The 24,710-nt window shown below is 46.9% G+C and overlaps 1 protein-coding gene across 4 annotated transcripts in view; it reads left to right on the top strand.

Moving 5' to 3' along the window:
• The window catches only part of ANKRD6 (ankyrin repeat domain 6), a 331,467-nt gene that overhangs the window by 239,298 nt on the left and 67,459 nt on the right, over nucleotides 1–24,710 (top strand). For all 4 annotated transcript variants that reach the window (XM_077289733.1, XM_077289728.1, XM_077289729.1 and 1 more), the window contains one exon: nucleotides 13,685–13,783. In XM_077289733.1, the coding sequence (XP_077145848.1) occupies nucleotides 13,685–13,783 (99 nt within the window). The remainder of the gene's footprint in view (nucleotides 1–13,684; nucleotides 13,784–24,710) is intronic.

The following is a 24,710-nucleotide window of genomic DNA, read 5'->3' as shown; positions in this document are numbered from 1 at the left end:
CCTGATGGAAAACTGCTACGAATTCGCAGCGGCCAATCCGCTGCGGATCCGCATCCAATCCGCTGCGGATCCGCTGCGGATCCGCGGCGGATCCGCGGCCGATCCGCTGCGGATCCGCGGCCGATCCGCTGCGGATTCGCAGCCAAATCCGCACTGTGTGCACATGCCATAACCCTACCCCTACCCCTAACCCTACCCCTAATTCTAACCCTAGTTCTAACCCTAACCCTAGCAGAAAAAAAAAAATAAAAAAAATATTTTATTTATTTTTATTATTGTCCCTATGGGGGTGATAAAGGGGGGTCATTTACTATTTTTTTTATTTTGATCACTGTGATAGGCTATATCGCAGTGATCAAAATACATCTGAAACAAATCTGCCAGCCGGCAGATTCGGCGGGCGCACTGCGCATGCGCCCGCCATATTGGAAGATGGCGGCGCCCATGGAGAAGCCGGACGGACACCGGGAGGCCCGGTAAGTATGAAGGGGGGGTGATCGGATCACGGGGGGGGGGGACCGGAGCACAGGGAGGGGGCACCGGAGCACGGGGGCAGCGGACAGGAGGAGCGGACAGGACGAATTAGGGGGGCGGCCACGTAACGGAGCACTGGGGGGGCGATCGGTGGGGTGGGGGGGAGGCAGATTAGGTTTTCCAGCCATGGCCGATGATATTGCAGCATCGGCCATGGCTGGATTGTAATATTTCACCGTTTTTTGGGGTGAAATATTACAAATCGCTCTGATTGGCAGTTTCACTTTCAACAGCCAATCAGAGCGATCGTAGCCACGAGGGGGTGAAGCCACCCCCCCTGGGCTGAAGCACCACTCCCCCTGTTCCTGCAGATCGGGTGAAATTGGAGTTAACCCTTTCACCCGATCTGCAGGAGCGCGATCTTTCCATGACGCATACGCTGCGTCACAGGTCGGGAAGGCACCGACTTTCATGACGCAGCGTATGCGTCAAAGGTCGGGAAGGGGTTAATTTTGTCTCATCATTGCGGAGATATTGGCAAACAAAGTGTTTGGCACCTAAACCAGGGCCGTATTTAGGGTTTATGCTGCCCTAGGCACTTTTAGCGCTGCCTCCCCCTTTGGTGAGTATGACACTATCGGCAGTGACTTTAGCAAGAATCGCTGATGTGAAAGTCGCCTTTTGCAGCAGATCGGGCAGTTTTTCTGCATGTGCCGCGTAACGGATTACTTACAGCAACACTGCGTTCGGCCTCATTCATTCCCTATGGGATTTGCGGCACTTGCCATGATCTGGCAAATGCGGTACCATACCTCCCAACTTGGGAAGGAGGTATAAAGTGTGCAAATTTTAGGCCATGCCTCTGACCACACCCATTTCACAACTAGTCACACCCATATCCACGTCCCAACCACCGTCATTTAGCACTGCTTATCACACTGTTTTATATACAATAATTATAAACGAAACAATATGGCCACAGTGCTCCATACTGTATAATAGCCACACATGATGCTCCATACTGTATAACGGCCACACGTGATGCTCCATACTGTATAATGGCCATTGGCCACACATGATGCTCCATACTGTATAACGGCCACACATGATGCTCCATACTGTATAATGGCCACACATGATGCTCCATACTGTATAACGGCCACACATGATGCTCCATACTGTATAATGGCCACACACAGTTCTCCATACTGTATAATGACCCCCCTCCTGTATGCATGGCTCATATTCCCCCCCCGTATGCATGGCTCATACTCCCCCTCCCCCCTGTATGCATGGCTCATATTCACTCCCCCCTGTATGCATGGCTCATCTCTCCACCCCCCCCTGTATGCGTGGCTCATCTCCCCCTCCCTCCCTGTATGCATGGTGGCTCTGGCTCATCTCCCATCCCGCCCCTGTATGCGTGGCTCATCTCCCCCTCCCTCCCTGTATGCATGGTGGCTCTGGCTCATCTCCCATCCCCCCCTGTATGTGTGGCTCATCTCCCCCTCTCTCCCTGTATCCATGGTGGCTCTGGCTCATCTCCCATCCCCCCTGTATGCGTGGCTCATCTCCCCCTCCGTGTATGCAGGGGTGGCTCAGGCTCATCTCCCATCCCCCCCTGTATGCGTGGCTCATCTCCCCCTCCCTCCCTGTATCCATGGTGGCTCTGGCTCATCTCCCATCCCCCCTGTATGCGTGGCTCATCTCCCCCTCCGTGTATGCAGGGGTGGCTCAGGCTCATCTCCCATCCCCCCTGTATGCGTGGCTCATCTTCCCCTCCCTCCCTGTATCCATGGTGGCTCTGGCTCATCTCACATCCCCCCCCTGTATGCGTGGCTCATCTCCCCCTCTGTTATGGTTCCAATGGCAGGGAACCTCAAAGATTACAGCAAAGTCTGCAAAACATAAATACCAGCTCATAGGGAAGTGGTAACTAGGCTGACCATATACCTGATCCTAGCGCAAACACTAACAGCAGCCGGGGAACGTGCCTACGTTGGTTCTAGACGTCTCGCGCCAGCCGGAGAACTAACTACCCCTATCAGGGAAAATTAGACCTCTCTTGCCTCCAGAGAAAAGACCCCAAAGTAATACAAGCCCCCAACAAATAATAACGGTGAGGTAAGAAGAAAAGACAAACGTAAGAATGAACTAGATTTAGCAAAGAGAGGCCCACTGACTAATAGCAGAATATAGTAAGAAGACTTATATGGTCAGCAAAAAACCCTGCAAAATATCCACGCTGAATATCCAAGAACCCCCAAACCGACTGACGGTGTGGGGGGAGAATATCAGCCCCCCTAGAGCTTCCAGCAATAACAGGAATCACATATTGTACAAGCTGGACAAAAAAATATGAACAATGCAAATGATCAGGAGTACGAAAGCAGGACTTAGCTTATCTTGCAAAGAACCAGGACCTGAAGACAGGAGCAAACAGAAGTGAACTGATTACAACGATGCCAGGCACTGGACAGAGAATCCAAGAAGTTTAAATAGCAACACCCCAGGCCTAACGAAGCAGGTGAGCACCAACCTGGTAAAAGAAAATCCAAGTGCCAAATCACTAGTGACCACAAGAGGGAGCCAAAAAGTATAGTTCACAACAGTACCCCCCCTTTAAGGAGGGGTCACCGAACCCTCACCAAGACCACCAGGGCGACCAGGATGAGCAGCGTGGAAGGCACGAACCAAATCGGCCGCATGAACATCAGAGGCGGCCACCCAGGAATTATCCTCCTGACCATAGCCCTTCCATTTGACCAAATACTGGAGCCTCCGTCTAGAGAGACGAGAATCCAAGATCTTCTCCACCACGTACTCCAACTCGCCCTCAACCAACACCGGAGCAGGAGGCTCAACAGCAGGAACCACAGGCACAACGTACCGCCGTAACAAAGACCTATGGAACACGTTGTGAATGGCAAACGACACCGGAAGATCCAAACGAAAAGAAACCGGGTTAAGAACTTTCAAAATTTTATAAGGACCAATAAAGCGAGGCTTAAACTTAGGAGAGGAAACCTTCAGAGGGACATACCGAGAAGACAACCAAACCAAATCCCCAACACGAAGTCGGGGGCCCACACCGCGGCGGCGGTTGGCAAAACGCTGAGCCTTCTCCTGTGACAACTTCAAGTTGTCCACCACATGATTCCAAATCCGCTGCAACCTATCCACCACGGAATCCACCCCAGGACAGTCAGAAGACTCAACATGACCCGAGGAAAAACGAGGATGAAAACCAGAGTTGCAGAAGAATGGCGAAACCAAAGTAGCGGAACTAGCCCGATTATTAAGGGCAAACTCCGCCAATGGCAAGAAGGTCACCCAATCATCCTGGTCCGCAGAAACAAAACATCTCAAATAAGCCTCCAGTGTCTGATTAGTTTGCTCCGTTTGACCATTAGTCTGAGGATGGAAGGCAGACGAAAACGACAAATCAATGCCCATCTTAGCACAAAAAGATCGCCAGAATCTGGACACAAACTGGGATCCTCTGTCGGACACGATATTCTCCGGAATGCCATGTAAACGAACCACATTCTGAAAAAACAAAGGAACCAGATCGGAAGAGGAAGGCAACTTAGGCAAGGGTACCAAATGGACCATCTTGGAAAAACGATCACACACCACCCAGATGACAGACATTCCCCGAGACACCGGAAGATCAGAAATGAAATCCATGGAAATGTGCGTCCAAGGCCTCTTCGGGACGGGCAAGGGCAAAAGCAACCCGCTAGCACGAGAACAACAAGGCTTAGCCCGAGCACAAGTCCCACAGGACTGCACAAATGACCGCACATCCTGTGACAAGGAAGGCCACCAAAAGGACCTAGCCACCAAATCTCGGGTACCAAAAATTCCCGGATGCCCTGCCAACACCGAGGAATGAACCTCGGAAATGACTCTGCTGGTCCATTTATCAGGAACAAACAGTCTGTCGGGTGGACACGAGTCAGGTCTACCAGCCTGAAATCTCTGCAACACACGTCGCAAATCCGGAGATATGGCCGACACGATCACTCCCTCTTTAAGAATACCAGCTGGCTCCGAGACTCCAGGAGAGTCAGGCACAAAGCTCCTAGAGAGAGCATCAGCCTTAACATTCTTCGAACCAGGCAGGTATGAGACCACAAAGTCAAAACGAGAGAAAAACAATGTCTAGGATTCAGGCGCTTAGCAGACTCGAGATACATCAGATTTTTGTGATCAGTCAAGACCACCACACGATGCTTAGCACCCTCGAGCCAATGACGCCACTCCTCAAATGCCCACTTCATGGCCAACAACTCCCGATTACCAACATCATAGTTCCGCTCATCAGGCGAAAACTTCCTAGAGAAAAAGGCACATGGTCTCATCACAGAACAACCAGAGCCTGCGACAAAACAGCCCCAGCACCGATCTCAGAAGCATCCACTTCAACCTGAAAGGGAAGTGAGACATCAGGCTGGCACAAAACAGGCGCCAAAGTAAACCGGCGCTTCAGCTCCTGGAAGGCCTCCACGGCTGCAGGAGCCCAATTAGCCACATCAGAACCTTTCTTGGTCATATCCGTCAAAGGTTTAACAACGCTAGAAAAATTAGCGATAAATCGACGGTAGAAATTAGCGAACCCCAAGAACTTCTGAAGACTCTTAACAGACGTGGGCTGAGTCCAATCATGAATAGCTCGGACCTTGACTGGGTCCATCTCCACGGCAGAAGGGGAGAAAATAAAACCCAAAAAGGAAACCTTCTGCACTCCAAAGAGACACTTTGAGCCCTTCACAAACAAAGCGTTATCACGCAAAACCTGAAACACCATCCTGACCTGCTTTACATGAGAATCCCAATCATCCGAGAAAACTAGAATATCATCAAGATACACAATCAAAAATTTATCCAGATACTTCCGGAAGATATCATGCATAAAGGACTGAAACACTGAAGGGGCATTAGAGAGCCCAAAGGGCATCACCAAGTATTCAAAATGACCTTCGGGCGTATTGAATGCAGTTTTCCATTCATCTCCCTGCCTAATGCGCACAAGGTTGTACGCACCACGAAGATCTATCTTGGTGAACCACTTGGCGCCCTTAATCCGATCAAACAAGTCTGACAATAGCGGCAACGGATACTGAAACTTAACAGTGATCTTATTCAGAAGCCGATAGTCTATACAAGGTCTCAAAGACCCGTCTTTCTTGGCCACAAAAAAGAATCCCGCACCGAGAGGGGAAGAGGATGGACGAATATGCCCCTTCTCCAAAGACTCCTTGACATAAGAACGCATCGCGGCATGCTCGGGTACAGACAAATTAAATAATCGTCCCTTAGGAAATTTACTGCCAGGAATCAAATCTATAGCGCAGTCACAGTCCCTATGAGGAGGAAGAGCACTGGACCTGGACTCAATGAATACATCCTGATAGTCACACAAATACTCAGGAACTTCTGAAGGAGTAGAAGTAGCAATAGACACCGGCGGAGAATCGCAATGAATTCCCTGACAACCCCAACTTGAGACAGACATAGCCTTCCAATCCAAAACAGGATTATGGGTCTGTAACCATGGCAGACCTAAAACGACCAAATCATTCATTTTATGCAGAACAAGAAAACGAATCACCTCCCGATGTTCAGGAGTCATGCACATGGTCACTTGTGTCCAATACTGCGGTTTATTTTCCGCCAGTGGCGTAGCATCAATTCCTCTAAGAGGAATCGGAACCTTTAAAGGCTCCAGGACAAATCCGCAGCGCTTGGCAAACGACAAGTCCATAAGACTCAGGGCAGCACCTGAATCCACAAATGCCATAACAGGGTAGGAAGACAATGAACAAATTAAAGTCACAGACAAAATAAATTTAGGCTGCAAATTACCAATGGTGACAGGACTGACAACCTTGGTTAGTTGTTTAGAGCATGCTGATATAACATGTGTAGGATCACCACAGTAAAAACACAGCCCATTCTGACGTCTATGATTTTGTCGTTCGGTTCTAGTCAGGATTCTATCGCATTGCATTGAGACAGGTGTCTGTTCAGACAACACCGCCAGAGGTTTAGCGGATTTGCGCTCCCGCAAACGCCGATCAATCTGAATAGCCAGCGCCATAGAATCATTCAGACTTGTAGGAACTGTAAAACCCACCATCACATTCTTAATAGCTTCAGAAAGGCCATTTCTGAAATTTGCGGCCAGAGCACATTCATTCCATCGAGTAAGCACGGACCATTTCCGAAATTTTTGGCAGTACACCTCAGCTTCATCCTGGCCCTGAGAGATGGCCAGTAGCGCTTTTTCTGCCTGAATTTCAAGATTAGGCTCCTCATAAAGCAATCCGAGCACCTGAAAAAACACATCAACATCCGCCAATGCAGGATCTCCTGGCGCTAACGAGAAGGCCCAATCCTGAGGGTCGCCACGCAAGAAGGAGATAATAATTTTGACTTGCTGAGCTGAATCTCCAGACGAACGAGGTTTCAAAGATAGAAACAATTTACAATTATTCCTAAAATTCCTAAATTTAAATCGATCTCCAGAGAACAGCTCAGGAATAGGTATCTTAGGCTCTGACATAGGACTGCTAACAACAAAATCCTGAATGCCCTGCACACGTGCAGCAAGCTGATCCACACTAGTAATCAAGGTCTGAACATTCATGTCTGCAGCAAAGCTTCAAGCCACTCAGAGATAAAGGGGAGGAAGGAAAAAAAAACAAAACTCAGAACTACTTTTCTTTTAATCCCACTTCAGCAATGCATTAACTATTTATAGGCCTGGCATACTGTTATGGTTCCAATGGCAGGGAACCTCAAAGATTAGAGCAAAGTCTGCAAAACATAAATACCAGCTCATAGGGAAGTGGTAACTAGGCTGACCATATACCTGATCCTAGCGCAAACACTAACAGCAGCCGGGGAATGTGCCTACGTTGGTTCTAGACGTCTCGCGCCAGCCGGAGAACTAACTACCCCTATCAGGGAAAATTAGACCTCTCTTGCCTCCAGAGAAAAGACCCCAAAGTAATACAAGCCCCCAACAAATAATAACGGTGAGGTAAGAAGAAAAGACAAACGTAAGAATGAACTAGATTTAGCAAAGAGAGGCCCACTGACTAATAGCAGAATATAGTAAGAAGACTTATATGGTCAGCAAAAAACCCTGCAAAATATCCACGCTGAATATCCAAGAACCCCCAAACCGACTGACGGTGTGGGGGGAGAATATCAGCCCCCCTAGAGCTTCCAGCAATAACAGGAATCACATATTGTACAAGCTGGACAAAAAAATATGAACAATGCAAATGATCAGGAGTACGAAAGCAGGACTTAGCTTATCTTGCAAAGAACCAGGACCTGAAGACATGAGCAAACAGAAGTGAACTGATTACAACGATGCCAGGCACTGCACAGAGAATCCAAGAAGTTTAAATAGCAACACCCCAGGCCTAACGAAGCAGGTGAGCACCAACCTGGTAAAAGACAATCCAAGTGCCAAATCACTAGTGACCACAAGAGGGAGCCAAAAAGTATAGTTCACAAAACCCCTCCGTGTATGCAGGGGTGGCTCAGGCTCATCTCCCATCCCCCCCTGTATGCGTGGCTCATCTCCCCCTCCCTCCCTGTATGCATAGTGGCATTGGTGGCTCTGGCTCGTCATGTCCCATCCCCCGCCCCCCATGCGTGGCTCATCGGCTGCCTGCACCGCCGCTCCCCATCTATCTTGTGGCTGCCGCCTGCCGGGCTCCCCGATCCTCCTCCCCGGCTCCCCCCGTCCCTGGCTGTCATCATACTCACCTGGCTGTCACCTCACACCGCGCACGGCGCGCAGAAGAACGGAATCCTCCACCTCTGTGCTCTGTCCCGGCACAGCACCCTCGTCATCCTGTATGAGCGGTCAGGTGGTACCGCTCATTTAAGGTCATGAATATGCATGCATATTCATGACCTTAATCAGCGGTGCCATGTGACCGCTCACACAGCCAGGGCCGTATTTGCCACTAGGCACCCGAGGGCACGTGCCTAGGGCGGGGACGATGCGGGGGGGGCGGCACCAGAGCAAGTGAGCAAGGTTTTTTTTTTTTTTTTTTCCCACCTCCCGACCGCCCCAACCCCCGCCCCCCCGGGACCAGCCTCCCACCCACCCTCCGACCGATGCCCCCCCCGCCTCCCCCCGCCCTCCTTGAAGACGATACTCACCTTGCTCCAGCGATGCCTGGTCTCAGCTTCTGTAGCGCGTCCTGAGTGAGCGGTCATGTGGTACCGCTCATTAAGGCTCATGAATATGCGCATATTCATGAGCCTTAATGAAGCGGTATCACGTGACCGCTCACGCAGGAAGAAGGAGCTGCGAGCCTGCGCCTGTGCGCCGGGAGTCGGGACAGAGAGCCGGAGGGATGTCGCCGTCGGCGCGCCCGCTTGGTGTGAGACAGCTGACAGGTGTGTATGAGGGACAGAGGACAGGGGGGATTGAAGGAGGACGGTAAGCCGCCCGTGCCATGGGAGAAGGAGCGGGGAGCGGAGGGGGGAGTGATGAGCCATGCATGGGGGGGGAGGGGGGAGTGATGAGCCATGCATGGGGGGGAGGGGGGAGTGATGAGCCATGCATGGGGGGGGGGAGGGGGAGTGATGAGCCATGCATGGGGGGGAGGAGGGGGAGTGATGAGCCATGCATGGGGGGGGAGGAGGGGGAGTGATGAGCCATGCATGGGGGGGGAGGAGGGGGAGTGATGAGCCATGCATGGGGGGGAGGAGGGGGAGTGATGAGCCATGCATGGGGGGGGAGGGGGGAGTGATGAGCCATGCATGGGGGGGGAGGGGGGAGTGATGAGCCATGCATAGGGGGAATATGAGTCGTGCATACAAGAGGTGGGGGGGGTTATGAGCCATGCATACAGCCAGGGGGGCGGGGGGGGGCGGATATGAGCCATGCATACAGGGGGGGGAATTATGAGCCATGCATACAGGAGGTGGGGGGGAATTATGAGCCATGCATAGGGGGATATGAGCCATGCATACAGGGGGGGGAATTATGAGCCATGCATAGGGGGATATGAGCCATGCATACAGGGGGGCGGATATGAGCCATGCATAGGGGGATATGAGCCATGCATACAGGGGGGCGGATATGAGCCATGCATACAGGGGGGGGAATTATGAGCCATGCATAGGGGGATATGAGGCATGCATACGGGGGGGTGGATATCGGCCATGCATACAGGGGGGAATTATGAGCCATGCATACAGGAGGTGGGGGGGAATTATGAGCCATGCATATGGGGATATGAGCCATGCATACGGGGGGGGGAATTATGAGCCATGCATACGCGGGGGGATATGAGCCATGCATATGGGATGGGAGGAAGGTGAGCCATGCATACAAGATGGGAGGGCGGCATTATACACTATTGAGCATCATATGGGGTCATTATACAGTATGGAGCATCATGTGTGGTCATTATACAGTATGGAGCATCATGTGTGGCCAATATACAGTATGGAGCATCATGTGCGGTCATTATACAGTATGGAGCATCATGTGCGGTCATTATACAGTATGGAGCATCATGTGCGGTCATTATACAGTATGGAGCATCATGTGCGGTCATTATACAGTATGGAGCATCATGTGCGGTCATTATACAGTATGGAGCATCATGTGCGGTCATTATACAGTATGGAGCATCATGTGGGGCCATTATACAGTATGGAGCATCATGTGCGGTCATTATACAGTGTATGGAGCATCATGTGCGGTCATTATACAGTATTAAACATCATTTGTGGCCATTATACAGTATGGAGCATCATGTGCGGTCATTATACAGTATGGAGCATCATGTGTGGCCAATATACAGTATGGAGCATCATGTGCGGTCATTATACAGTATGGAGCATCATGTGCGGTCATTATACAGTATTAAACATCATTTGTGGCCATTATACAGTATGGAGCATCATGTGCGGTCATTATACAGTGTATGGAGCATCATGTGCGGTCATTATACAGTGTATGGAGCATCATGTGGGGTCATTATACAGTATGGAGCATCATGTGCGGTCATTATACAGTATGGAGCATCATGTGTGGCCATTATACAGTATGGAGCATCATGTGCGGTCATTATACAGTGTATGGAGCATCATGTGCGGTCATTATACAGTGTATGGAGCATCATGTGCGGTCATTATACAGTGTATGGAGCATCATGTGGGGTCATTATACAGTATGGAGCATCATGTGCGGTCATTATACAGTATGGAGCATCATGTGTGGCCATTATACAGTATGGAGCATCATGTGCGGTCATTATACAGTGTATGGAGCATCATGTGCGGTCATTATACAGTGTATGGAGCATCATGTGGGGTCATTATACAGTATGGAGCATCATGTGCGGTCATTATACAGTATGGAGCATCATGTGTGGCCATTATACAGTATGGAGCATCATGTGCGGTCATTATACAGTGTATGGAGCATCATGTGCGGTCATTATACAGTGTATGGAGCATCATGTGCGGTCATTATACAGTGTATGGAGCATCATGTGGGGTCATTATACAGTATGGAGCATCATGTGCGGTCATTATACAGTATGGAGCATCATGTGTGGCCATTATACAGTATGGAGCATCATGTGCGGTCATTATACAGTGTATGGAGCATCATGTGCGGTCATTATACAGTGTATGGAGCATCATGTGGGGTCATTATACAGTATGGAGCATCATGTGTGGCCATTATACAGTATGGAGCATCATGTGCGGTCATTATACAGTGTATGGAGCATCATGTGCGGTCATTATACAGTGTATGGAGCATCATGTGCGGTCATTATACAGTGTATGGAGCATCATGTGCGGTCATTATACAGTATGGAGCATCATGTGTGGCCATATTTTTTTGGTTATAATTATTGTATATGAAACAGTTGTGATCAGCAGTGCTAAATGGGTGTGGTTGGGACTTGGATATGGGTGTGACTAGTTGTGAAATGGGTGTGGTCAGAGGCGTGGCCTAAAATTTGCCACGGCGCACTACGTGCGCCGCAACGTTTATACCTCTTTCCCTTCAAGAGTTGGGAGGTATGGTACCGCATTTGCCAGATCACAGCAAGTGCCACAAATCCCATAGGGAATGAATGAAGCCAAGCGCAGTGTTGCCGTAAGTGATCCGTTGTAAGTGATCCGTTACGTGGCAGATGCAAAAAAACTGCCCGATCTGCTGCAAAAGGCTATTTTCGCAACAGCGATTCTTGCCAAAGTCACTGCCGATAGTGTCATACTCACCAATGGAGGGGCAGCACTAAAAGTGCCTAGGGCAGCAGAAACTCTAAATACGGCCCTGCACACAGCGACGGTGCAGTCACTGAGAGCAGACCAGGCGTCGCTGGAGCAGGTGAGGTGAGTATGCATCAATCATACTGTGTATGGGCAAGGATGCAGCGGCGAGGGGGGGCGCGGGGGGGCTTAAGCCTAAGGTGACCCCACCCGGACCGGACTTTACAAAAAAAAAAAAGCACACACACCTGCTCAGGTGCCGCCCCCCCCGCATGGCCCCACCCTAGGCACGTGCCCTCAAGTGCCTAGTGGCAAATATGGCCCTGACCTAAACAGTCAATTGTTTTAAGTCCAAGTGGGCATGACCAGAAAGAGTATTTCTTGGGAGTTGTTTTTTCCTCCTCCTGCTAATGCTGAGCAATCATTAGCAGGCATCAGCACCCTGGAGGAAGAAGAGCATATGGCAAACAGTCTGCTCTCCTCACTGCACAGTGATCGGGTGCTGGAGCACCGCAGATCTGAGTGTGATTAGCTGACAGCTTTCAGCTCTCCTTTCTAGCAGTATGGGAAGAGGAGAGCAGTACTGCATAAGTTGTGTCTGATTACAAACACTTCTAGTAGCTCTCCTGAGGATATTGCAACATACTATGGGAAGTGTGGGAAAGGAAGTACTACCAGCATGGTATTGGCAGGTTTCCCGGCGGTATTCTCGCCGCCTACAATTTGGAGAAATGCAAATTTAACCTTGAAATCTGGAAAATAAACTTGAGACCAAGTAGTTCTGCAGCCATTTTTCAACTTTTAATGAGAAGTCTATTTCCCTTTCAGTTATAGCATGTATTTATTACACGAGGGACATATGTGTGCTTTTCATAAACCACATACTGTATATGTTGCAGATGATAAATGCTGCACCATAGCAGTTTAGTTTTTACACAGGGCCCTGTAGGTTTGGATTTCTTTTTCCCTTAGGCTACTTTCACACTAGCGTTAACTGCATTCCGTCACAATGCGTCGTTTTGCCGAAAAAACGCATCCTGCAAAAGTGTTTGCAGGATGCGTTTTTTCACCATTGATTAACATTAAGCGACGCATTGTGACGGATTGCCACACGTCGCACCCGTCGTGCGACGGATGCGTCGTGCAGTGGCGGACCGTCGGGAGCAAAAAACGCTACATGTAACGTTTTTTGCTCACGACGGTCCGCTTTTTCCGACCGCGCATGCGCGGCCGGAACTCCGCCCCCACCTCCCCGCACTTCCCCACACCTCACAATGGGGCAGCGGATGCGCTGGAAAAATGCATCCGCTGCCCCCATTGTGCGGCGGAGACAACGCTAGCGTCGGGAACGTCAGCCCGACGCTAGTGTGAAAGTAGCCTTAATAATAAAGACCTACATTTAAAAACTGAATTTTGTGTTTACTTGTGTTACCTTTGTCTAATATTTAAGTTTGGTGATCTGAACATTTACTGTAAGTGTGATAAACATGCAGAAGTATATTAGGAAATCAGGAAGGAGGTGAATACTTTTTCGCACAGCTGTATATGAAGCTGTCACTCTTGGGTCGGGAGGGAAGCCGTCTAATCCTAAGAATGCTACCATTGTAATGGAGCAATTTATACAGGACAAAATACATGAATATAATATGTTCTCTATGCAGTTGCTTAATGTAAAGGAGGATTAGTAATAGTCATCAGCCAAATGCTCAGATCCAGAAATATCTTAATGCCGTCTGCTAAGAAATAAACAGCGTTTCTGCCAAGATGGTACAAGAATCTAACTCTCAATTTTTAATAAGGTTTTTTACACCTAAAAGCTCAATATTCCTGCAGTTAAATATTAGAAAAGTTGAATAAGTGTATAATTATTTTATCTAGAATTCTTGTTTGGGTGATCTTTCTCACTTTCAGTTTTTTCGCTTTTTTTCTACAGCATGGGCGCACACCCTTACACCTGGCAGCTAATAAAGGACATGTTAATGTGGTGCAGATCCTGCTAAAAGCTGGGTGCGACCTGAACGTTCAGGATGATGTAAGTAAAAATGGAAATCTTAAATACTGCTAACTTTCAGATTTATTCTTAATATATGACAAAATCCCGCAATCTCCCAAGACCTTGAAGGGGTTGTCTATTACTTGGACAACCCCTTCTTGATCTCAATGTGTAGCCCCGATAAATTAAAAGAAAAACTATACTCATCTCCCATGCTGGCGCCATTCCAGCGGTGTCAGCACTCGCAGTCCCAGGGCTATCGTGCAATTGTTGTGACATGTGACCCTGGTGCCCAATCAGCGCTGGTGTCACACTGTCTCCGCATTCAGACACGTTGAACAAGAAGTAGTAGTCTGGGCTGCAGCTTATCCTGTTTAATTCAAAAGGAGGCGGGCACAGGGTCTTCTTTAATAATAACATACAAAGTGGAGATGATCAAAAAGATTTGCAGGACCCTTGTCCAGCGGCCACATCGGTTTTCTTTATTGTATGTGTGCCGATAGCGGATCTGGGTGTACATGGGCACATAATGTCCCTGTAGCTTCTTACTATGAGGCTGTTGCCATATAGTGCTTTACTACAGAATCATTTTCTCCCAGAAGAATCAGACAGAAAAACCCTGCATTTCTTCATATGGAATGAGACATCAGAGGCATATAGACGTACAGTAGGACAACAGGTGTTAATACACAGCAATGCCATTTTGCACCCATGTGCTTGAGACAGCAGTGTTCTCCAAGTACTAGTTATATTTCACATGTATAGTTGAGTGTTATCCGCCAAGCACATATACATTGTTACTGTAAACTGCTAGTGTTCACAGATACCAACCATTTTATTTACTTTGTATTGGCTGGATGCCAGCGTGTCTGGGCATATGTCATCATGTGCTGTATAGTAAAATCCATAATACACAACTTTATTCTAGCTATTACTATGTTGGAAAATTAAAATTGTGAAATTGAGCATGGTTTAACCAATATTGAAAATGATCTTTTCAGTGTAGTCCATCCACTGGGACCCCCACCAATCCAGAGAATGAATGGAGCGGATGTCAAGCCTCATTCATTGTCTATTGGACTGCTGGAGAAAACCAAGTAGATCCCATTCTCCAGATTGTCAGGTCACAGTGGTCAGACTCACAGTAACTTATTCCCTATTCGTAGACAGGGGATCATTTTCAATCTTTGTAAAAATCCCTTTAAAATTTAGAGATGCTTCTGCGAACTACCATATGCTTATATGATTTGTTCCCTCTCCACTATTTGTACTTTATATGCTTGCCTCATTTATAAGAAGCATTCTAATGATGGTAAATCGTGGCATATTTTTTACTGGTCAGTGGAGATTTAGCTTGGCCCTCCTTGCCTTCTGAATTGGTGAGACCTTATTGATCATGATGTTACTGCAAATCCTAGTAATTTGCATTGTAGCAAGTACTCTGTACAGTGCTTCTTATTCTATTTACACTTTTTGTATTTCATTTGTCAATGACACATCTCAGAGCCCCTTCACACTGCATTCTTCCCCACGCTTAGGGGTCTGGTCGGGGCTTATGTCTGAACCCCCTTGGAAAATGGGATTTGGGTGTATGCACCAATGAGGCCAACTATAATGATGTCGACAGAGTCAACGTGTGCTCTGTGGTGCATCATTTTCAGGCTTATATGTCAACTGGTGTTATACTGGTGTATAAGTGTGCATAGTAGACTGCGTATGAGTGTACACCTTAAAGGGAACCTGTCACCCCCCCCCCCCCCCCAGGCGTTTGTAACTAAAAGAGCCACCTTGTGCTGCACTAATGCTGCATTCTGACAAGGTGGCTCTTTTAGTACTTGTTACTGCCACTGCTGAAATAATAGTTTATGAAATTTGTGCCTCATACCTTGAAATCGTCCAGGGGGCGGGTCTTTCCCCCCTAATACAGACGCACCACAGCCGTCACTCATGGCCTCTGGGCGCCGCCTCCTCAGCGTTATTGAATTGTCCCGGCGCCTGCGCTGTGATCTTAGGCCTCGGGCATGTGCAGTTAGCGCTGCCCGTCCACTGATATCACTTGATGTCCTTCTTATTGCGCCTGCGTGGACGCGCGGCCCGAGATCCCGCCCTGCAGTCTCTTCTGATTTATTCACACTGCGGGGGGGACGTAAGCCCCAATGGGACCACTAAATGTGGGACAAAGTGTAAAACCATCCTGACTCAGATGGAATGATTTACGTTTTGGCAGTTTTACAGTTTTTGCCTTAAACACACAAACAACTAAATAAATACAGAATACCCAAAAAGGCCCTTAGTAAACTGGCACTTCCAATATAACAACAACAACCTACATAGAAAAAAGTCTATGCCACATATCTTAGAAAACCATATTAAATTTTATTAAAGAATTCAAAAAGACACACATAAAAATTAGTAATAAAATAAGGGGAAATTTGATAGCAGATACTACACCTACAGAATAAATATTGAGGTACAATTCCTCCAGTATCTATAAATATCATATGCTCCACAAAGTTAGTAATGTATCCCTACATAATTATTATATAGTAACCAACACTCCTTATAATCAATTAAGGTTCAATACTCATAATAACTTCTGGTCATAAATAGACCTAGACTACATAGATATTTGTACAACATTAAAGTGCATAGTGCTAGTTGGATCTCATACCCATGTAAACATTCAAAAGTGCAATTCGTAGCACATTAAATGAAGTGCGGGCATTTAGGAAATGAAATATAGTGGAGTCATAACCTGTTGGTGAAGTCCAGGCCCCACATACAGATCAAAATGCGTTGTTGTAGAAACCAAATCCCAATCAGGAATCGCCCCACCATATATTTATATGTGTGACCAATCATTACTGAGTGTCCAATTGCTTTGTAGATTATAAACCCTTGTGAGGAGGGTCTTTTTTCCTATGTGCTGTGTAAGGGTTAATTTTCAGAGACCGAACAACGGCACTAAACGACTGCTGATCGGTAAACCTTCAGTCGGCGATCATTTAATACACTACTTACACGGCAGATTGCAGTAAACAATGCACGCTGAGCATTCTGTAATATCTTGCTCAATGTACATGAGCTGACATAGTATCACACAGCGCCTTGGGACTGTGGGTGCTAACCAGGTCCCTAGAACTAGGGGCGCCCTAGTCTATCTCTATCCCCCGGATTACTCCTGACTATGCTCCTATATCAATCTTTATCTGTCCCCTCCCCCACCCAGGGAGGTGGGAAGCCAAAGCGTATAGCATAAGACTAATTAGACAGACAAGAAGGAAGACGGACATGGATAAATGAAATTAACAATCATTCAAAATACATTCAACAAAAAAACAGAGTGGAACATTGGTGAGTAAAAGGAAGGAGAAACCAAACAGAAGATAAGGATGTGTAGACAAGCAAAACACCAATCAATGATCTCCTGTACAAATGTCCAAACGCCAACTGCAACCACAAACTACATCTCCAACTCCAGAACCAGGCAGTAAGAACTATCACTGGCAATTACTAAGTGCCAGAGGAGATCATACAACCCCTGGCAAAAATTATGGAACCACTGGCCTTGGAGGATGCTCATTCAGTAGTTTAATTTTGCAGAAAAAAAGCAGATCACTGACATGGCACCAAACTACAGTCATTTCAAATGGCAAATTTCTGGCTTTAATAAACACTAAAAGAAATCAAGAACAAAAAATGTGGTAATCAGTAATGGTTACTTTTTTAGAACAAGCAGAGAGAAAAAATTATGGAATCACTCAATTCTGAGGAAACAATTATGGAATCATGAAAAACAAACAAACAAAAAAAAACACTCCAACACATCACTAGTATTTTGTTGCACCACCTCTGGCTTGTATAACAGCTTGCAGTCTCTGAGGCATGGACTTAATGAGTGTCACAGAGTACTCTTCATCCATCTGGCTCCAACTTTCTCTGATTGCTGTTGCCAGATCAGCTTTGCAGGTTGGAGCCTTGTCATGGACCATTTTCTTCAACTTCCACCAAAGATTTTCAATTGGATTGAGATCCCGACTATTTGCAGGCCTTGACATTGACCTTATGTTTTCAAGGAATGTTTTCACAGTTTTTGCTCTATGGCAGGATGCATTATCATCTTGAAAAATGATTTCATCATCCCCAAACATCCTTTCAATTGATGGGATAAGAAAAGTGTCCAAAATATCAACATAAATTTTTGCGTTTATTGAAGATGTAATGACAGCAATCTCCCCAGTGTCTTTATCTGACATGCAGCCCCATATCATCAATGACTGTGGAAATTTGCATGTTCTCTTCAGGCAGTCATCTTTATAAATCTCATTGGAATGGCACCAAACAAAAGTTCCAGCATCATCATCTTGCCCAATGCAGATTCGCAATTCATCACTGAATATGACTTTCATACAGTCATCCACAGTCCACGATTGCTTTTCCTTAGCCCATTGTAACCTTGTTTTTTTCTGTTTAGGCGTTAATGATGGCTTTTGTTTAGCTTTTCTGTATGTAAATCACATTTCCTTTAGGCGGTTTCTTACAGTTCGGTCACAGGCATTAACTCCAGTTTCCTCCCATTTGTTCCTCATTTGTTTTGTTGTGCATTTTCTGTTTTGGAGACATATTGCTTTAAGTTTCCGGTCTTGATGCTTTGATGTCTTCCTTGGTCTACCAGTATGTTTACCTTTAACAACCTTCCCTTGTTGTTTGCATTTGGTCCAGATTTTAAACACCGCTGACTGTAAACAACCAACATCTTTTGCAACATTGCGTGATGATTTACCTTCTTTTGAGGGTTTGATAATCCTCTCCTTTGTTTCAATTGACATCTCTTGTGTTGGAGCCATGATTCATGTCAGTCCACTTGGCGCAACAGCTCTCCAAGGTGTGATCACTCCTTTTTAGATGCAGAATAACGAGCAGATCTAATTTGCTGCAGGTGTTAGTTTTGGGAATGAAAATGTAGAGGGTGATTCCATAATTTTTTCCTCAGAATTGAGTGATTCCATAATTTTTTCCTTCTGCTTGTTCTAAAAAGGTAACCATTACTGACTACCACACTTTTTGTTCTTGATTTCTTTTAGTGTTTCATAAAGCCAGAAAGTTGACATTTGAAATAACTTTAGTTTTGTGACATGTCTATGATCTGCTTTTTTTCCATAAAATTAAACAACTGAATGAACATCCTCCAAGGCCGGTAATTCCATAATTTTTGCCAGGGGTTGTATATGGCAGTGGGGACTAGCAAACACTGAACACCTGAGACAATCCAGGTAGGAATGCTCCAGGTGCATCAACTGAACATATTAACCCTTGCACTTCTAGTAAAGAAAAACCCTTCACTGTTTAATAAGATGGTAAAGTACTACTAACTAGAGTTGAGGGAATTTGCTCGGGTCCCTGCTTATTTGGCAAGCTATAGTGCTTACAGAATAAGCTGCAGAGGGAATCCGGTTTCTTGGATCATGCCGGCTGATCAGCTGTTTGGCTCCGCAGCTGCATGTGTCACGGAGAACCCAACACACAGGCTCTCCATGCATGTGTTGTGACTGTCACACAGCTGCGACACATGCAGCTGCGAAGCCGAACAGCTGATCGGCCGGCGTGATCCAAGAAGCCGGGTTCCCTCTGCAGCTAATTCGGTAAGAGCTATAGTCACATATGCAAAAAAAATGGGACCAGTGCAAACATCTAAGAATACAACGTAAAAAAATAAATAAAATAAGAGTTTCTTTGAAGGGAAGTTGTCACCAGATTATTTCTCGGTCTCCCATGACAGCACTACGGAGAGAGGGGATCCGCCCTTCGGGGACAGGAAACCTACAGATACATAAGGGCGGTACCTCTCCTGTTGTGAATTTGCTTTTTGCTCCCTCTAGTGGTTACTAGTTTTTTTGACTCTGGTTTTTCTGTCATTCCTTTTATCCGCACCTGGGTCGTTAGTTAGGGGTGTTGCTATATAAGCTCCCTGGACCTTCAGTTCAATGCCTGGCAACGTAGTTATCAGAGCTAGTCTGCTGTGCTCTTGTCTACTGATCCTGGTTCCAGTTATATCAGCTAAGTCTGCCTTTTGCTTTTTGCTATTTGTTTTGGTTTTGTATTTTTGTCCAGCTTGTTCCAAATCTATATCCTGACCTTTGCTGGAAGCTCTAGGGGGCTGGTGTTCTCCCCCCGGACCGTTAGACGGTTCGGGGGTTCTTGAATTTCCAGTGTGGATTTTGATAGGGTTTTTGTTGACCATATAAGTTACCTTTCTTTATTCTGCTATCAGTAAGCGGGCCTCTCTGTGCTAAACCTGGTTCATTTCTGTGTTTGTCATTTCCTCTTACCTCACCGTCATTATTTGTGGGGGGCTTCTATCCAGCTTTGGGGTCCCCTTCTCTGGAGGCAAGAAAGGTCTTTGTTTTCCTCTACTAGGGGTAGCTAGATTCTCCGGCTGGCGCGTGTCATCTAGAATCAACGTAGGAATGATCCCCGGCTACTTCTAGTGTTGGCGTTAGGAGTAGATATATGGTCAACCCAGTTACCACTGCCCTATGAGCTGGATTTTTGTATTCTGCAGACTTCCACGTTCCTCTGAGACCCTCGCCATTGGGGTCATAACAGTTTGCCAGGCCAGTATTAAATGTTTAATGCATTGCAGAAGAGGGATTATAAGAAAGAAGATTCTGAGTTTTTTTTTTCTCCTTCCCCTTTACCTCAGAGTGGCTATGCTTGCTGCAGACATGAATGTCCAGACCTTGATTACAAGTGTGGACCAGCTGGCTACTCGTGTGCAGGGCATACAAGACTATGTTATCAGAAATCCTAGGTCAGAACCTAAAATACCGATTCCTGAACTGTTTTCCGGAGACAGGTTTAAGTTTAGGAATTTCGTGAATAATTGTAAATTGTTTTTGTCCCTGAGACCCTGTTCATCAGGAGATTCTGCTCAGCAAGTAAAAATTGTTATTTCGTTCTTACGGGGCGACCCTCAGGATTGGGCTTTTTCGCTGGATCAGCATTGGCTGATCTTGATGCGTTTTTTCTGGCGCTCGGTTTACTTTATGAGGAACCCAATCTTGAGATTCAGGCAGAAAAGGCCTTGCTGTCTATGTCTCAGGGGCAGGACGAGGCTGAAGTGTATTGCCAAAAATTTCGGAAATGGTCCGTGCTGACACATTGGAACGAGTGTGCACTGGCCGCTAATTTTAGAAATGGCCTTTCTGAAGCCATTAAGAATGTTATGGTGGGTTTTTCCATTCCCACAGGTCTGAATGATACTATGGCACTGGCTATTCAAATTGACCGGCGGTTGCGGGAGCGCAAAACCGCAAATTCCCTCATGGTGTTGTCTGAACAGACACCTAATTCGGTGCAATGTGATAGAAAAACCGCAAATTCCCTCATGGTGTTGTCTGAACAGACACCTGATTTAATGCAATGTGATAGAATCCTGACTAGAAATGAGCGGAAAATTCATAGACGCCGGAATGGCTTGTGCTACTACTGTGGTGATTCTACACATGTTATCTCAGCATGCTCTAAACGTATAGCTAAGGTTGTTAGTCCTGTCACCGTTGGTAATTTGCAACCTAAATTTATTCTGTCTGTAACTTTGATTTGCTCACTGTCATCTTATCCTGTCATGGCGTTTGTAGATTCAGGTGCTGCCCTGAGTCTCATGGATCTCTCATTTGCTAAGCGCTGTGGTTTTACTCTTGAACCATTAGAAAATCCTATTCCTCTTAGGGGTATTGATGCTACACCATTGGAAGCAAATAAACTGCAGTATTGGACACAGGTTACCATGTGCATGACTCCTGAACACCGCGAGGTGATACGTTTCCTGGTTTTACATAAAATGCATGATTTGGTTGTTTTAGGGCTGCCATGGTTACAGACCCATAATCCAGTCCTGGACTGGAAGGCTATGTCAGTCTCAAGTTGGGGCTGTCGTGGTATTCATGGGGATTCCCTGCCTGTGTCTATTGCTTCTTCTACGCCTTCGGAAGTTCGGGAGTATTTGTCTGATTATCAGGATGTCTTCAGTGAGTCTGAGTCCAGTGCACTGCCTCCTCATAGGGACTGTGACTGTGCTATAGATTTGATTCCAGGCAGTAAATTTCCTAAGGGAAGACTGTTTAATCTGTCGGTACCTGAACATACCGCTATGCGTTCATATATCAAGGAGTCTCTGGAGAAAGGACATATTCGTCCGTCTTCTTCCCCTCTTGGTGCGGGATTCTTTTTTGTGGCAAAAAAGGACGGATCTTTGAGACCTTGTATTGATTATCGGCTTTTAAATAAGATCACTGTCAAATTTCAGTATCCTTTACCGCTGTTGTCTGACTTGTTTGCCCGGATTAAGGGTGCCAAGTGGTTCACCAAGATAGACCTTCGTGGTGCGTACAACCTTGTGCGCATTAAGCAAGGTGATGAATGGAAAACCGCATTCAATACGCCCGAAGGTCATTTTGAGTACTTGGTGATGCCTTTTGGGCTCTCCAATGCGCCTTCAGTTTTTCAGTCCTTTATGCATGACATTTTCCGGAAGTATCTGGATAAATTTTTGATTGTTTATCTGGATGATATTTTGGTTTTTTCTGATAATTGGGATTCGCATGTGGAGCAGGTCAGGTTGGTCTTTAAAATTTTGCGTGAAAATTCTTTGTTTGTCAAGGGCTCAAAGTGTCTCTTTGGTGTACAGAAGGTTCCCTTTTTGGGGTTCATTTTTTCCCCTTCTGCTGTGGAGATGGACCCAGTCAAGGTCCGAGCTATTCTTGATTGGACTCAGCCCTCGTCAGTTAAGAGTCTTCAGAAGTTCTTGGGCTTCGCTAACTTCTACCGTCGTTTTATCGCTAATTTTTCTAGCATTGTGAAACCTTTGACGGATATGACCAAGAAGGGCTCCGATGTAGCTAACTGGGCTCCTGCTGCCGTGGAGGCTTTCCAGGAGTTGAAACGCCGGTTTACTTCGGCGCCTGTTTTGTGCCAGCCTGACGTCTCACTTCCCTTTCAGGTTGAGGTGGATGCTTCGGAGATTGGGGCAGGGGCCGTTTTGTCGCAGAGAGGCCCTGGTTGCTCTGTTATGAAACCTTGTGCCTTTTTCTCTAGGAAGTTTTCGCCTGCCGAGCGAAATTATGATGTGGGCAATCGGGAGTTGTTGGCCATGAAATGGGCATTTGAGGAGTGGCGTCATTGGCTCGAGGGTGCTAAGCATCGTGTGGTGGTCTTGACTGATCACAAAAATCTGATGTATCTCGAGTCTGCTAAACGCCTTAATCCGAGACAGGCCCGCTGGTCATTGTTTTTCTCCCGCTTTGATTTTGTTGTCTCGTATTTACCAGGTTCAAAGAATGTGAAGGCCGATGCTCTTTCTAGGAGCTTTGTGCCTGATGCTCCTGGTGTCGCTGATCCTGTTGGTATTCTTAAAGATGGAGTTATCTTGTCAGCTATTTCTCCGGATCTGCGACGTGTGTTGCAGAGATTTCAGGCTGATAGGCCTGAGTCTTGTCCACCTGACAGACTGTTTGTCCCGGATAAGTGGACCAGCAGAGTCATTTCCGAGGTTCATTCCTCGGTGTTGGCAGGTCACCCGGGAATTTTTGGCACCAGAGATCTGGTGGCCAGGTCCTTTTGGTGGCCTTCCTTGTCAAGGGATGTGCGGTCATTTGTGCAGTCCTGTGGGACTTGTGCTCGAGCTAAGCCTTGCTGTTCTCGTGCCAGCGGTTTGCTCTTGCCCTTGCCTGTCCCGAAGAGACCTTGGACACATATCTCCATGGATTTCATTTCTGATCTTCCGCTATCTCAGGGCATGTCCGTTATCTGGGTGATATGTGATCGCTTCTCCAAGATGGTCCATTTGGTTCCTTTGCCTAAGCTGCCTTCCTCTTCCGATCTGGTTCCTGTGTTTTTCCAGAACGTGGTTCGTTTGCACGGCATCCCTGAGAATATTGTGTCAGACAGAGGATCCCAGTTAGTTTCCAGGTTCTGGCGATCCTTTTGTAGTAGGATGGGCATTGATTTGTCGTTTTCGTCTGCTTTCCATCCTCAGACTAATGGACAGACGGAGCGAACCAATCAGACTTTGGAGGCTTATTTGAGGTGTTTTGTCTCTGCTGATCAGGACGATTGGGTGACATTCTTGCCGTTGGCTGAGTTTGCCCTTAATAATCGGGCTAGTTCCGCCACCTTGGTTTCGCCTTTTTTCTGCAACTCTGGTTTCCATCCTCGCTTTTCTTCGGGTCATGTGGAGCCTTCTGACTGTCCTGGGGTGGATTCTGTGGTGGATAGGTTGCAGCAGATCTGGAATCATGTGGTGGACAACTTGAAGTTGTCACAGGAGAAGGCTCAGCGCTTTGCCAACCGCCGCCGCGGTGTGGGTCCCCGACTACGCGTTGGGGATTTGGTGTGGCTTTCTTCCCGCTTTGTTCCTATGAAGGTCTCCTCTCCCAAATTTAAACCTCGTTTTATTGGGCCTTACAAGATATTGGAAATCCTTAATCCTGTATCTTTTCGTCTGGATCTTCCTGTGTCGTTTGCTATTCACAATGTATTTCATAGGTCCTTGTTGCGGCGGTACATTGTGCCTGTAGTTCCTTCTGCTGAGCCTCCTGCTCCGGTGTTGGTTGAGGGCGAGTTGGAGTACGTGGTGGAGAAGATCTTGGATTCTCGCCTCTCCAGGCGGAGGCTTCAGTACCTGGTCAAGTGGAAGGGCTATGGTCAGGAGGATAATTCCTGGGTGGTCGCCTCTGATGTTCATGCGGCCGATTTAGTTCGTGCCTTTCATGCCGCTCATCCTGATCGCCCTGGTGGTCGTGGTGAGGGTTCGGTGACCCCTCACTAAGGGGGGGGTACTGTTGTGAATTTGCTTTTTGCTCCCTCTAGTGGTTACTAGTTTTTTGACTCTGGTTTTTCTGTCATTCCTTTTATCCGCACCTGGGTCGTTAGTTAGGGGTGTTGCTATATAAGCTCCCTGGACCTT

The sequence above is a fragment of the Ranitomeya variabilis genome, chromosome 2 (genome assembly GCF_051348905.1).
Source record: "Ranitomeya variabilis isolate aRanVar5 chromosome 2, aRanVar5.hap1, whole genome shotgun sequence".
NCBI classification, from domain to species: Eukaryota; Metazoa; Chordata; class Amphibia; order Anura; family Dendrobatidae; genus Ranitomeya; species Ranitomeya variabilis.
The sequence above is the reverse complement of the archived record's forward strand: the minus strand, read 5'-3'. Positions and strand labels throughout refer to the sequence as shown.